The sequence below is a fragment of the Diadema setosum genome, chromosome 9 (genome assembly GCF_964275005.1).
Source record: "Diadema setosum chromosome 9, eeDiaSeto1, whole genome shotgun sequence".
NCBI classification, from domain to species: domain Eukaryota; kingdom Metazoa; phylum Echinodermata; class Echinoidea; order Diadematoida; family Diadematidae; genus Diadema; species Diadema setosum.
Genome location: NC_092693.1, coordinates 33,378,801 through 33,395,790, shown reverse-complemented (window position 1 = coordinate 33,395,790; position 16,990 = coordinate 33,378,801). Strand labels below are relative to the sequence as shown.

The following is a 16,990-nucleotide window of genomic DNA, read 5'->3' as shown; positions in this document are numbered from 1 at the left end:
ATGCTGTGATCTTACCACACATTACATACTGCAATTTTGTTAGTGGAAATTCACTTAAACACATCAAACCCTCTTGAAACGTAGGTCACTGTACAATTGTCAATACACCCCTTATTTTCCTTCTTGACTTAAGACTTCGGAAATCAGCGGTACTCACATTTTTCAGTCTGCTGTTTCTTTGCATAAAATAAACACTCAATCGTCTTTCTATCTTTTTTTTCACTCTAAAACTCCGCAGTTCATTCATACCCAACGGCTTAACCGTCTGATTACAATATTGAAAACCCAAGAGTCTTCATGTCACCCAAAATAAGTAAAATACCATGGGCAAGGTGCCTTTTCTGAATATTTTCTTCTTCAAAATGTTTCGCGTAATGACCATGATAAACTGTTCAATGTCTACTTGTGTTTCTTCAAACTATTTCATTCCCGGGCACGCTAGTCGTCGTGAAGGCAGAGTCAGTGATTACGAGGGGTCAAGGAATGGTCAGCACTGGGCAGTCACACACACACACACACACACACACACACACACACACACACACACACATACATACACACACACTTTTTATCTCTCTATATTTTTCATATTGTCTGTCTGTACGGATGTCTTTCTCCCTTTTTTCCACCTCCCTCGTTTTCCCTCCAAACTCTGACCAGTCCTTTTTCTTCCAGTCCATTGTCTCTTCAACAAGCATTAAGAAAACAGGGGCAAGCGGAGCTTAACAATGACGTTGTCAAGGGAGACCGATAATTCATCAGATGACAGCGTGGATCATCCCACAAGTCTTTCGTGCTTTACATCAAAAGCAAAATAAGTCCACTTCTCTCCGCATCAACTTTGAATACCGTCCCGTGATATGACGCAAAAGACGATTAGAGAATAACGTTAAAATGAGACAAAGCGCGGGTAAACAGCTTATCCGTAATTCATACAAAGTAGCAATAAAATCCATCATTTACCAAGTGGTATGAAATATTGAAGGGAACGGGGCGCCAGGGATGGACATAGCATTTAGACCGACTAATTACTTAATAATGGCATCGATGTAGTATAAAATGTAATGTTGAATAGGAATACAATGATATTTATAAGCTATTCTAGGGCCCCCAGTGCATGAAAACGTATTTGATATCAGTTGGTGGGCTAACAATCAAACGGTATGTGAGTGTATGTCTTTTGATCTGTTTGTAATACGCCTGTCTTGGTTTTGATTAGATACAGATGTGTTTGTGTGTTTGAAACTGTTTTGGACAAATCATGTATACAAACTCTGCGACTTCCAATGATGAATGGCTATAAATATAGCAAATGGACCGAAACGGACTGTTTTGAGAGCATTTCCATTCTTTATATAATTTTCGAAAGCATAAAAAAACCAGAAGACACCATGCCTGCCTATAACCATTCTGATATTCATGATTAATGGTTGCTTAGGCCATGCATGGACCATAATGACCACGCCGTAATGGCCGAGTTTATTACTTGAGCCATTATAAGTAGACCAGAGAAAAGCGATTTTATATTAGTTTTAGATAGTTAAACACCGAGCACCTCACTTCAGACCAAAAGTGTCAAGGCCCCCCCAAAAACACAAAAAACCACACAAAAAAAAAACACTCAAAAAAAAAAACAAAAACAAAAACAAAACAACAAAAGCAAACAAACAAACAAACAAACATACTAAAATATACACGCACAAAACCCCAACAGCAGCAGCTAATAATTAAGAAAGAATACACACGAGCAAGAAAACGTAAAAAAACCCTGATCTCCTTTTTTTTGTGTGTGTGTATTTATGTGTTCATTTTTGTGTGTGTGTGTCAGCAACCTAAGACAATATGAAGTACTTTTAACCTGATCTACTTGAATGCCATTGACCTTTGAGTTTTTTTTTGTTTGTTTGTTTGTTTGTTTTTTTTGCTTCGAGAGGTATTCGACACTAAGGTTATCCACCCCGTCTGGGGGGGGGGGGGGGGCGGTAGGAGGAGGGTGACAGCGTGACGAAATCAATCAAGATCAGTAAATTAGCTTATTACACATGTCGAAAAAAAAAAACAACAACAAATGTTGTGTATTTTTACAAATCTTCGGAAATGGCCATACATATCGGAGGCCACTGGCTGATAAAGAATATGACATTTGGGTAATTTTGCGATAATCCATTTAGTACGTTCGTCTACTCATTTCGTTGTTGTTGTTTTTAATAATGTATCAAAGCATGAGTGACGTCACCCCCAAAACAGATTGGAATTTGCAGTCACGAGTAGCGGGTTATTATAAGTTAGGGAAAAAATCGGAAGAACAAGTATAATAAACCCAAGTATCAAGTGAACAAACACAAATGCTTGTGAAAAAAATTCCAAGCAAAACAAAAACCTACCACTCAGCCAACCAACCAACCAACCAAACAACCAAACAGCCAACCAACCAACGAACAAACAAACAAACAAATAAACAAACAAACAAAGGTGTTAGATGTGCTAGTTCATAACAGAATAAACATCGACTTGGAGTACACTTCTGTAACTCTGGTGGAAACACTCTCAAATGTTGTCCCTTTGGTGGACTCCATTTTTTTTGTAGTGTCCTGTAACTGATCCACGTCAATGGCGAGTACCCAGTGTGCAATTTAGCAAAGCAAACACAAGGTGTTCCGTCTCAATGCATTGCAAGGTATCAATTGCATGCCATCGTGAGAGAACGACGGCTCAGGCAGGTGTAATTCATTTGACAGTGACCAATCTCTCCCCCCCCCCCTCATTCTTCCATTCCCCCCCCCCCCCCGCGCACCCTGCCACCTTTTATTACGTTGGCAATGATTTTGGTGTTTCATTTTTATTGCCTAGTCATCTAGAGTGAAAGTTTAAAACGAGTGAAAGGAATTCGTTAAATGTCATTGTTGTAGATATTCATAAAGTTATAATAATGGATGTAATACGTACTAAGTAATGTTATTTGTATTATACAATGGATTGTTTTATACAAGTGTGTCTTGTCGTCACTGTAGTCATATGAAATTAATGTAGTGCGTCATAATGACTAATTGTTGCCCATATAAAGGCAGAGATCATGAATAAAAAAGGTATTCAGGTGAGTGTAAAGCGGACTTGATAGACAACATAACCTTTACAGTTTTCTAGCTTTTAGTTCTTTTAAAAACATTGTCCCTGTAACGAAGCAGGACAAATTACATATCAATCTATAGCTTCCCATCTGACATATTCATATCTGTCGAAAAAACAAAACATATTTTTTCCGACATCATATGGCTTTCGTGATGACGCATATAGAAGTACAGGAAAAGGAAATATGGAAGGAGAATGTTGAGAGAAGGGCCAAAAGAGAGAAAAAAAGTAGAGACAGAGATTACATCAGCAGTAGATGTTAAAGTAGTAGTGATGATATTAATAGCTGTTAAATGTAACAGATATGCAGTAAAGATTACACAATTGATTTGTATACTTAACGCTATAGCCGCTGATGGTGAATCCTCGGCTAACAATAAGAGTGGTCGATAGAATGAAGAAGGAAATAATAGATTAATTGGAAAACTGGAAGGTCAACCGTATGAAAAAGAAAGGTGAGAAGAAGAAGGAGGAGGAGGAAGAGTAGAAGGAGGAGAATAAGAAATAAACACGAAACGGAAGGAGAAGAAGAAGAGAAAAGGAAGGAGGAGAAGGAAATATATATATATATATATATATATATATATATATATATATATATATATTGCACACGTAATCTCTCATCCCGCCACGTGTCTTCTCTCCGTGAGCCCTGACACATCGCGTATAACAATGTATAACGAGAAAGGCTAATAACGCTGATGAACCTTAGCACCAGAATTGTCCCTACGTATATACTCGTAGTCGGTCATTGACCCTGAGTGCCGGAGTCTTACCCTGCGGGTGTGTGTTAGTGTGTAGGGTGGGTGGAGGGATGGCGGCGGGGGGAGGGGGTGGGGTGGGGTGGGGATGGGTGAGGGGGATGGTGGCGTAGGGAGAGGTGGTTGTGAAGCAGATTATATTCTGACAGTCGTGATGACGCGGAAAAATAGCTGTCCACGTCATAGCAATATAGAGCAGATGTGTTTCTAGTTGACTGGCCTTGTGGCCGTAAGTTCGACCCGGCTGGAGACTTTGGAGTCGAAAATGTGATCTCTCTCTCTCTCTCTCTCTCTCTCCCTCCCTTTCTCCTTCCTCATCTCTTCCTGTCGTGATTATTCTCTTTTTGTTTGCAGTGTTCTCAGGCTCAAAGACTGACGACGCGCTAATGAGATTCACACACAGTGGTCACACTGTGATACAGCACACACATACACATACACATACACATACACATACACATACACACACACACCCACACACACACACACATTCACAAACACACAACCTACATACACACAATTTTGGGGTACAGGGTGGTACTAGTATGTGACTTGTAATGTTCAATATTATTCAATATTCAACTTTATTTTCACTTCCATCAAATAAACAAAGAAATTATATATACATTGCATATGTACAGGATATTTGTAATACTTGCAGAACATATTTGACAAGGTACATAAATATGAAAATGAGAAGTAGATGCGATTACATCTTTGTTAATATATACATAAAGCGTATAATACAAGTCAACTAAGGATGAGGATGGAAGTGGAGGGTCCCACTAAGAAGCAGAGATTGTACGATATGGGACCCTCAGAAAATACACAAAACATCAATATAAAACAAAATAAACGAACCGATGTCAACTGACATCAAGATGAATGGGAAGGGAAAAAGAAAGAAAGGAAAAAAAGAGAGAAAAAAGAGAAAAAAAAAGGGGGGAGAAAAGGGGAAAAAACTACAGCACGTGCCATCGTGGACGCAAGCAATCTAGAAGCCATAATGTAAAATAAGTGATGAAATACAAGCTGGATTGAATGTAATGCGAAACATTTTTTTTTTTATACGTAATTATGTTGGTAAGAATGCAGGAGAAAGAGAGAATATCGTTATATTTAGAACACAGACAGGGACTTAATTAGAAGGAGGACTTATGTAAAAAAGAATGATGACTTGACTGAGATGATGTTCTGTCACTAAACAAAACTAACAACAGCATAAAACAATACCCATTCACGAGTGAAATATTCACAATCGCCAACTGGCGTCCATGTATTTTCTTCCCAGCAAATCATGTTCTCATTGAGTATCCCCCCCCCCCCATGTTTTGTGAATACACTTTATCATTCTGTATTGTAAATGTGGGACCTTGAGGGAAAACTGTCGTATTTTGTAAATACGGCTGAACTGACAATCCCCCGTTTCTGTGTACTGTACTTCTTTGACATTGAAAATGTGAAAAGGCAGTGAATTCAGTATATTATAACATTTCAAGCTATTAAAACGCTGTCCAACGCTAGTTCTTTCTCTATAAAGATAAAGTGTCTTTTTTGTTGTTGTTTGATGGTTTGGATTTGGTTACGTGTTGAACTGACATTCTAAGATAGAAGGATCACCACTCTTTGTCATCAATGATATTCTTCCTTTCGAAAGAGCCTCATTTGCCCATTTCGATTATTTAACACTTTCTGTGACAGGGACTTTGAAGAGTAAATTTAACACTATAGGATTTCTGAGCCAATCAGCACTCAAAGCACAAAATGGGTTACAGAGATAATATAGATTTGGTTGAGATGGGGTTCATGTTTCCGACATTTTTGTTAGATAATGAGAAACCTCCTCGAGCATACAATTCTGAAAGGAATTCAAAGTTTATTGGATGAACATTGGTTTTGAAATGGCTGAGATATCCAAAATCAAAGAGATCCTATAAAAGGTCGGGTCCCGCCTTTTATTAGGACCAGTTTGTTTTGGTCCCAATAAAAGGTGGGACCCACCTTTTATTAGGAACAGTTTGTTTTACTTTGTTTTCAGATATCTCAGCCACTTCAAAACCGATTTTCATCAAACATAGTGAATTACTCTTAGAATGGTATATATTCTCTTTCATATTTCATAAAAGGTTCCTCATTATTTAACAAAAAAGTCGGAAAACACGAAACACTATCCCAACCAAAACCATATCATCCCTTTAAGTCCACTTATTGCCTCTATGATTATCGATTGATTCGCTCTCTCCTCAGTACCAAAATTACGCAAACGGAGAAGAATCGACGACGCGGAAGCAGCCACGCCACTTGCCATTGGATATTGGGGAAAGCCGCCGACGCTAGAGGGCGCTAAATTTGACTTTCTCTGCATACACGCTACACTCAGGTCGCTCAAACCCGACGGGCAAACATTCAAAGAAGGTACGAGTCAAAATCATCTTTTTTTTCTGTCATTGTTTAATTCAACTTGTTTTGAGACTGGAATTTGAAGGAGAAGAAGAAATAGTAGTAGTAGCAGTATAAGTAGCATTAGTAGAAGAAGAAGAAGAAGAAGAAGAAGAAGAAGAAGAAGAAGTAGCAGAAGAAGAAGAAGAAGAAGAAGGAGAAGAAGAAGATGATGAAGAAGGAGGAGGAGGAGGAGGGAAAGGAGAAGAAGAAGGAGGAGGAGGAAGAGGAGGAGGAGGAGAAGGAAGAAGAAGAAGAATATGAAGAGAGAGAGAAAAATACGGAAAAGAATAGCAGCTAGATCGCATCATATGGGTAGAAGTGTTTTATTGTTTGAGAAAATGCGCTACGTCTAACGTTTGATCCCAACAACGCACTTCATTTAATCCTGCATTGTATCCATGTACCCCAAGAATATTTATTTATTCATTCATTTGTTTAGATATTCATTTATGTATTTTCCAATCTGTCGTTTATCCCTCCACTATTTCCTGATTGATCTGTTCATCTCGTAAGCTTGCAACAATTCTCCAGGATGCATTTAATACAAAATATTGCATGATCTAGCATGCACTATAAACGTATGTTGATTATTCAGACGAAAAGTTTTTTTTTTTTGTTTTGTTTTGTTTTTTTTAAGCTCAGGCGTAATTTCACTTTACCGCGACCGAACGTGTGAGTTAAACAGACTCAATGAAAGTTTGCTGTTTCCTTTAATATTATTAAGTCCAAAATAGAGCTTGACAAAACATCTATCGTGTGATATTATAGCATGCATATTTTGTAATTTCATTACCCGAGGAGGAATTCATGCTCTTTGTGACGGACCATGCACTTTTAACGGGCAGTGTACTATAACGGAAACAATATGGCACGCCCTGCTTTCCCAGCCAACCAAAAATTATGTTATAAATTCGCTGCAGACTATAATGATGTAATATTGCACATCAGTATTTCCATAGATGCAACGAAGCAGGATTGAACAGCATTTCACACAAAATGTATTAGGAGAAGGGTAAAGTTTGGGCACAAACTATAGATTCACAATTATATAACTCGTTGCTTGTGTGTGTGTGTGTGTGTGTGTGTGTGTGTGTGTTTTTTTTTCTTCTTCAAGTTTTCATGGTCGACTCCGGAAGTGACGTAGTAACCGCGCGCCAGGAAATCCTGGACTCGTTAGACCTGGAGCTGATCGGTACCATCCAGAGCCGGGGCGTCCACACCACGGTGGAGAAACAACTGTACAAGGCCATGCTGGTGATCGGCAACCACGAAGTGGAGATTGAGGTGAGATCGAGGTCGAAGTCGAGGTCGAGGTCGAGATCGAGGTGGTGATGTTGAAAAGTCTTTGGCACAAGCGTAGAGCGTATGTGATAGTTGATGGAAAAAGAAAAAACACAAAAAACTGCCATGCCCCTGACAGCATATTAAGCATCTCGAGAAGCGGAATAGAATGTACACTGTGGGTAAATGGAATTTTTTAGTAATAGATAATAATAAATAGTAACCTGTTGCGCAATTTAGTAATTGTATGCAATACACGAAAAAGTTGTGGAAATATTTTGAATGAATAAAGTGTGCAAAATATCTAATAAACAGAGCAATGTAAACATGGTAAACTATTGTCGGTGAACTTCGTAGTCATAATCTTACTTGTTACCATTGTTATTTTCCTGATAATGGTAATCATAACGATAATAATGGAAATAGTAATGATGATAATGATAGTCATGATTTTGATGATGATGATGATGACGACGACGATGATAATGATAATGATTATTATCATAAGTATCATTGTTATTGTTATTATCATGATTATTACCATCTTAATCGTTATAGCTGCTCTATAAGTGCCTCTGTTCTCGTGCAGGTTATGGCGGAGCCGTACGAGTCTATCGGTAACCGTGTCATGAGACACTTCCGTCACGTGATCGACAGCACCGTCCACTATTGGCTGCCGGAGAACCGCGTGGAGCCTTCGGAGGGCATGACGAGCAGTCGAAGTGAGCCGACAACGAGCGGGGAGTCGGGCGGGACATTGGGGTCGCCGGAATCGGATGAGGCCAAAGAAGGTGAAGGGGAGGACGAGGAAGAGGAGGAGGAGGAGGAGGAGGAGGGAGAGGAGGAGGGGGAGGAAGAGGAAGAGGGCGATGGGGACGATGACGACGACGACGACGATGGCCACGGAGGTCAAGCTGAGGGCGGGCCTCTGGAGCACGGGGAGGAAGAGGAAGGTCACGATGACGATGATGGTGACGAAGCGAGTGCCGCTGTTGGCGGCGATCAGGCGGTTGAGGGGGTAATTAATGCTCAGGCAGTTCCAAATCAGGTAAATCCACCAGGTCAGGCTGACGATTAGATCAGGGCTGGGAAGTTTCTACCCCCTAAGGGAGTCAAAGGAAACATGATTATGGCAGGATGAAATCACCTCTGCGAACATTTTGATCTCCCAATAGATTACAAATACTAGATTATCAGTACTGTGAATACGCCCCTACAAGATTTACATGAGATGCAAATAATTTGTTTGAATGAACCAATGAGCACATACAGAAATGTAGACACAAGTATAGGACGAGGCGTGAACATTATGTATACACAGAAAACATACAGCACACACGCGAGCGCGCACACACATATACACGCGGGAAACCGACGCACACATCCTACTGAAATCAGGAATTCTTAATAGGCGGAAAACTGAAAGAAGCCGAGAGGACAGCTATGCGGTAGTACTTTACATTTTACTGCAAGCCTCTAGATTCGGGAAACGCTGTTCTGATCCGTCCGTTCCTTAAACAGATTCGAACAGAAGTGAGAGAGCAGGGAGATATGAGGTCCTAACACGGGTGGTATTTGTCTTAACCAGAGACGTACGATTGACAAGATGTAGCATCCATACTACACCTACAACATCGCTTTTTTGCCTTAGCTGTAGCCGAAATGCATCGATTAAATTTATCAAGGCTTCTTTGATCATAATATTTTGTCTGCATCCATTATCAGACAAAAACTTCTAGTCAATAGACGGCACTAGCCATGCTTTCGGTGACATTTTTTTTTCTTTTGATTTGTACAGAAACCTCGATCAATGATCATGTCCTTTTCATCCGGCAGATATTAGAATATTTTCATTTTTATGTTGATATTAGGAATTGTAGAAAATTGACATTGGCTCTACAACTACCATCAGTGAAGTATTTATGTTCGTATGTTGTTTAGTTTAATCAAAAGGAAAAAAATTAGCGAAGAATGCTGCATTAATGCTTTATCTCATCTCGTCTGCCTTCAAACTATGTATGAAATGATTATTGCAACGTGGAACGATTACTGATGATTACTGCTCAGGCTCAGTCTGTTATTACACAGCGGTAAAATCCATAGAATTTCACTTTTCAAGCTATGTTATAAAGCCTTTCTTTCTTTTTTTTTTTGGGGGGGGGGGTTCACTTTCATCATGTTAACCTACGACGTTCTGGGAGAATTTTTAAAATCCTTTTCATATCCTTTTCTTATCAATCATCAAATTGGCACCTTTTGATTTTACTGTGCATCTTATACTTGAGAAAGACCAAAGATGAAATTGGATAAATGCGTTAAAGGACAAGTTCACCTTCATATACATGTGGATTAAGTGAATGCAGCAATATTATTAGAACACATTATTGAAAGTTTGGGGAAAATCGGACAATTTTTGAATAATCTATGCAGTCACTGCTGGATGAGAAGACTACTACGGTGTATGATGTCACATGCGTACAACGATATAAGGAAAATATAAATAGAATTTCACAAAATTCAATTTTTTCAATAAAGTGTATATTTCCTCAACCTGTCGCTGATGTATGTTAAGGATAGTATCATTCCCTTGCCTTCTGAAAGAGGCAAGTCAAGCTTTCTTTTATTATGTGAGAAAAGAGAGGATATGTTGAATTTTCTTTATGTTTTTCTTGATATCGTTGTACACATGTGACATCACAAGATATAGTAGTCTTCTCATCCAGCAGTGACTGAGCATAAGCTTCAAAAATGCATAACGTTTGAACGGGTTGCCTAATTTTCCTCAAACTTTCACTGATGTTATACTAATATTGCTGCATTCACTCAATCCACATGTCTGTGAAGGTGGACTTGTCCTTTAAAGGTTCACAAAATCAATCCTTCACAAATTGCTAATTGGGAAATGATCTTCGTAAGATTTATCACTCAGGAGGAAAACAGAAACTCCAACAATTAGAAGTACAAATTATAATGAAAACCCAAACCGCTTGAGATTTGGATTCTGGAAAATGGTGCGTAAAAGAAGGAACTCGCCAAAGAGTTAAGTATTGAGAAGCGGAAATTGAATCCACTGAATCGTTACGACAGATCGTCTTCCTGATAGTGTTGCACACGGATCGCGCGACAACAATTCTCGGAAACTTGACATGAGTTTATCCATGGTCCTCATTTGTAAAACCTGGGTGGAACGCCGGCGGGGGAGGGAGGGGTGGGCATTTTTCCTACATCTGAAATATCGAAGTTTAAGCCATGCGAAGAAAGGAAACTAGATGTTATAGAAAGACAAAGTAAATACCTCCTTCTCCTTGCAAAACGATTGAAATCAACTAAAATCTTCAAGTAAATGTAACCACCGGAGGCGTTGTTGTCACGTCGTATACGACGTCATCACGTAATGCTAGCTGTCATTGTTTGGTGAAGTTTGTCGGGAATATTATGAATGACGCTAGCGGGCGGCCTTTACGTTTACCACCGACTTTATCAACCATGTCGACATCCACTAAACTAGCAGCTTGCTTTCTGCCGTGTTTGCGTTATTTTCTTTCCTCTTCAGGAAATCATTTCAAACTCGTTAAATCCGCCTTACCAGTGCTTACTAAGCATCTAAACCTACCTGAGATTACTTTTTTTTTCTTGTTTTTATGAAGGCGTAAAGCACTGTACTGTGAATGCAAGAAGAAGAAGTGAATTTCTGTAGAGAGAAAGAGGAAAGGAGCGACGAGGGAGAGTAAGGGAGAGAGAGAGAGAGAGAAGGAGAGAGAGAGAGAGAGAGGGGAAGAGAGGGAGAGAGAGGGAGGGAGAGAGTGTGTGTGTTAGTGTGTGTGAAAAAGCTGAGTTTAGGTGGCTATTGCGTTGAGACTTCCAAAAGACGCGTGGCTGTTGAGCAAGATTATGCATATGTATACCATTATGCGTGTGTGTATGTTTGTATTACATACTCAAAAACAAACAAACACACACACACACACACACACAACACACAACTCAAACAAAAACACAAACGGACTGGTCTGAGCATGGACATCTACTTTGTGATTACAACAAGCGGCAACACCAAAAGGGGGAAGGGATATATATATATATATATTCCAAACGGTCTTCGAAACTAGCATATTGTATTCGAATCATATCGACTATCATATAGTATATATTTATCAGTACAGGTTTTTTGTGTAATATATTTCTGACGAAATTGCATTATTTGATATGTGTGGAAATCTCGTGCGTGCTGTCGACTTGTCGATTGACTTTGTATTTCCAATTCAAAATATTACGCAATCAGTCAACCGGCGTTCAACTATGACATTTGTAAGGAACCAATTTCAGTATCTTCTTGCATCTTCACTGTATTCTCTGGAATGCAGCATCATATGTTACCGTCATAATCTCTCGAATATTACATTCTAACCCTGGGTTTACTAGGACATCATGGAAATAGCTCGCTCACGCGTATCGTCTTCTCTTCTTAAGGGAATATATTTGTAATCATGATCATTCGACGGACACAACATCTGTAGTGGCGAGTTTTCAGTTATTCACCTCAATGTAGAGAAAACAGAGTAAATAGCTGTAGGATATTACATTTCAAAATCAGGTCAGTTTAAGTTATCTTGTACCTGTCTCCATGAATATTCAATTAAAGTATGCAAAATTAATGAATATAAACAAACAAACAAATATTAATGCAGTGTTACAATAACACAAAATAGTATTACACTGTACGCGTAGATTAGGGAGAGCTTCAGCAGTTTTCAGGGTAGATCATCTCCTTCGTCAATTTACATGGAACAGAATATACTTGCATACCGTGGGGTGTGCTCGTACATATATTTTTGATGTTGTGAAGCAAAAGGGCGTACACTCCAATCATACCAAGCTATATGGGCGCTGCAAATTTAACCCCTTTCTAGCTCTTTACTAGTGTGACACTTTACATCCAGCCCATCGATAACTAAAAATAGTTGGTGTTGTTGTTGTTGTTGTTGTGGAGGGTACAGGCCACACAACGGATAACATACCGAGTTTCCCGTAACGGTAGTCCAGTATTTTCGTTCCTCTCCATGTCTCATAAGATACATCGTATTTATGAAGAATTTGATGTTGATGTTTAGAAGATGATAATATATCCATCAATTGTTCATTGTATACTTGGATGTATATATTCCGATTAACCTTTTTGAACTACTTGTGGTTTTTCTTCATGTATGTCATTTCGATAATTATATTATGTAATTACGTAGTGCCGGGTTTATATTAAAATCGCTGTGTTCTTGCTGCATTTTTCGTGTAAGTATAGATAAAATAACATAAAACGTCGCTATTTTTTAGTATAAAAACTGTCTTACATTAACGTAAAGTGTGCTAAGATAGCATGGCGCTCCACATAGAGGCCTGTCTTCACAGTGTGATCAAAAGTGGGATTGCAGCTAATGAAATGCCATGAATGTTGCTACTGAGTATGTCATGACTACAGTGATTACTCCGGTTTTTTTTTTCCACCGCATTTTAATAACTGTGCATCATTTTTTCAAACATGTCAAATACTCTTTTTGTCGTTTCACACCCCTGAGAAACGTATTATTTTTTCATACGCCCCCCCCCCCCTGCAATGCTTGGTTTCATCCACAACATTTTTTACCTCACCAGTTCAGGCAAAGATTGTCAGTAAGTAATGTAATGCGAGCTGAAACAAAATGAGAATTGCTATGTTCAAAGAAATTGCTGTCCAAGTGTATTCTGTGAACAGAAGGTATACTCCGATGTGTTCTGTTGGCGTAACTGTCGGCAAGGGAATGGGGAGGCTGCATTAGATAATAATTATGACTCGTGGAGAGAAGAAGGTGACCTTATGGCGCAATGACACATGACCATGTACATGGGAACGATTTTGTCACCATAATTGAGAGTCACAAAATTTGTAGACGATTGACAAAGTAAGAACGTTGAGTGTAACCTCGAAATAATCATGATGGAAAACATGTTCAGGAAAGGTTTAAACACACACACTCACACACAAAGTTCTCTGACGTGTGTATGTATTTATATGAAATAGTTATGGAAATAGCATAAAAGACACTGAATTAATGAAAATACGCAATTTGATATCATGGTGCGGAGAAGGTGGGATATTACTCCTATCTTGTATAAGTAGGCGGAAAGACGTAAGAATAATGCTTATCAAATAAGTGACATAAGCGATTAATGTTTTAGGAAACAGAAGTATAAAATATGCCAAAATTCTAATCTTGTCAACGTGTAAAGTTTCGTAAAGGCCCTTGTCATGCTTTCCGTGGATGTTTGATTAGGCTTTATCTTTGGGTTGGTATTAACAGTGAAATAATCTGAAGACACACATGACAAAGTTAATTCCTGGTCCAGACTTAATTACTGTTTTTCATTCATTTCGGTTTTTGTTTTTGTTTTTTGTCTGCTTCGACAACTACTATTGTAAAAGTATATTGTTAAGAGGCTCTGTCACAGAAAAAAAAAAATCATGAAAGTTTGCTCCACCTAAAACATTTTGCTAAATAAAACAGACAACCAATAATAAAATCAATGGAGCGACGATGCTAGTGATTATTATGTGAGCGATATTGGATAGATAAAGGACATACAGCGAAGAGTTTGACATTTGTGCAATGCGTAGTATTAATAAAACAAATTGGCTGTGCTCTACAATTACCACACTCTTAGTTTCTTGTGCACAAAATGACCAAAATACCATGTTTTTGTTATACATGTATTTGTTTAATTCTCATCGTGATAATGCTTCTTGATTTTCGTGGGATTTTTTTTTTTTTTTTTGTCGTAGATGGCGTTATTCAAGACGCCAGTCTGCTGGTCAGAAAAAAATTGTAACTCGTGTAGTCATCATTGGTGCTTTGATTTCTGTTGAAAATGAGATTTAATTTGATTCTGTTGATTAAATTACTAAATATTTAGGCTGCATTGTGAACATGCTGCGCATTCGTACATCCAGATTATTGTGAGCCGACAGAATCACCGCTGATAATTATAAATAGCCTACTCACCTGTACTTCAACTTGTGAAATTGTGTACGTTACGATGCAAAATGAAGTACAGTGCCATTTTTTTTTAATGGGACATCAAAAGTAGTACATTACTATTACTAGTAGCTTATCATGGCTATTTGTAGGCAGATGTATGATGAAATGCAATACATGTTGTTACTTTTCCATTTTTTTTTTTCGTTTTCTCGCTCGGAATTTCTTTTCGTTATCATCTCGGATGTATTCGTTTTGATGGATCGGACGAAATGACTCATGAACTCGCAGTATCTTTTTATCATGTACAGGGGCTCAAAGCCAACAGAGGTATATATTTTTGTGAAGAATCCAAGTTGAAAGGTATTTTGCTGACTCCGGATCGAAAGATGCGTATCACATTGATAGTAACAGTCATCTTCACATCTTCATTTCTTTTCTTTGTTTTACTGCTATGGATGCCTTGACATTGAAATGAAACAGACACAGGTCACAATTTAATACGACAATGCATTTTGTATCACAAGACAAAAAGTAGAAAAAAATTTGTTATACAGTACAAGAATCAGGTATTAACAGAGTGCATGGATGTTTTTCGTAGATGTTCATCTTGTAGAGTGTACAAGGGTTGTTCAATGGATCGTCCTGACATTGTGGTTGTCAATGATTACTGCTCGCATGTTACAAGCTGTACGTTGATTATGAATCTACGATGGATTACCGGGTATGTTGTGACTGTAATTTTGGAGTGGGGAGGATTTCACAGTGGGTTATTGGATTATCATTTTTCTATAGTTTTTCATCTTCATTCTGTGTATCTTTTCTATTTCATGGTGTGCATATGTGTGTCTATATTTGGCCCTTTGTAAGTTTGTATGTGGTTTAAAATTCACGGTGTAGTGGCAAAGGTCCAGGTAACCAAACAAAGATACCAGGGCCCCGTTGCAAGAAAGTTGCAATCAATTGCAAATAATTGCTAATTTTGAAACAACCATTCTGATTGGCTCAGGGTCTGCCCTATTAAGAAGACATGCATGGAACAATGATTTTGATTGGCCAGTGACAATCAGTTGCAAGTTGCGTTTAAACGCAAAGTTTCTAGCAACGGGGCCCAGGAAAGATGTAAAAATTGTCAAAATAGGTGGAAATTGGGGGCCGACAGAAGGAGAAAATGAGGTGGAATTTTGAATGCGGAAGGATTCGAATCACCAATGAATGAACACAGAACAACAAGAAATAATCACGACTCTTTTTGGACAAAGTCCAGATTGTTGAGAGCAAAGATGGTGGGATCGAACTTGCAATATCTGCATGTAAAAGAGAGATAGATAGAAAGAGAGAGAGAGAGAGAGAGAGATAGAGAAAGATAGAGAGAGAGTGTGTCAGAGAGAGAAACCAAGAGGTGTGCTTTTGTAATGATCGAGAAAATTCTTGTAGAGATTGAAGAGAGGAATGCGGAATCAGAAATCTTACTCTCTTTTCGCTTCGTGCGGAAGACTGAGGACAAATCAAACGTATTTTGTATTGAACGGCTAATGGAAGTATCCGTCCGGGATTTGAAGACTCGAGCGGTCGGAGGTGTCAGTTTTGTAACAAACTTTGATGAGTTTTTTGACGTAGAATTTTATCATTATCATTATTATCATTATTGTTATTGTTATTATTATTATTATTATTATTATTATTATTATTATTATTATTATTATTATTATTATTATTGTTATTATTATTATTATTATTATTATTATTATTATTATTATTATTATTATCATTATCATAATTATCATTATTATTATTGATGTTGTTGTCATTATTATTTTAATTGTTTTGCCGTTCTCATCATTTATACCTGTGCGTGTGTGAATTGATAATAGTACTGTCTCGCTAACCGTCAAGTAAGTGTGTGCATTTGATTCAACGCTACTGCTATACAGTATTTCGGATCTTAAATCCATTGTTGTGTGAGTTTATGTAGAAAGGATTGATTTTAAAAATGTATCAATGTGTATGTATACCCTGTTTACGTAATGAAAAGCGGTGGCCCTCATTTGCATAGATGAGGGGAGGAGGCGGTCCTAGCAGAACGCAATCATGTACAATGATATAGACTGATGTGGGATCAAGTCTGCTGTCGAATGCATTGAATCACTCGACGAAGACATTTTGTGGCAGCATAAAAGGAGACTTCCGGATGATTTTCAGATTTTCATCTATAAATTGGTCTTACTGGGTACACAGTTTCAGCATTGTGAATGTTTTCAAAATTAATAAGCAAACCACAATGAACGAGAATGATATAGCAGCTTCACATTCAGAGTGCAAGATTGAATGATCTACGAAGCAAGTGGTATGGTAATGGAATTACCTTGCTAC

General features: G+C 38.2%; 1 protein-coding gene across 1 annotated transcript in view; it reads left to right on the top strand.

The window, feature by feature from the left end:
* The window catches only part of LOC140233330 (uncharacterized), a 92,841-nt gene extending 84,150 nt beyond the window's left edge, over positions 1-8,691 (top strand). The window contains exons 3-5 of the mRNA XM_072313439.1: positions 6,138-6,305; positions 7,447-7,616; positions 8,203-8,691. Of these exons, the coding sequence (XP_072169540.1) occupies positions 6,138-6,305; positions 7,447-7,616; positions 8,203-8,691 (827 nt within the window). The remainder of the gene's footprint in view (positions 1-6,137; positions 6,306-7,446; positions 7,617-8,202) is intronic.
* The last annotated feature ends 8,299 nt before the right edge of the window (positions 8,692-16,990 follow it).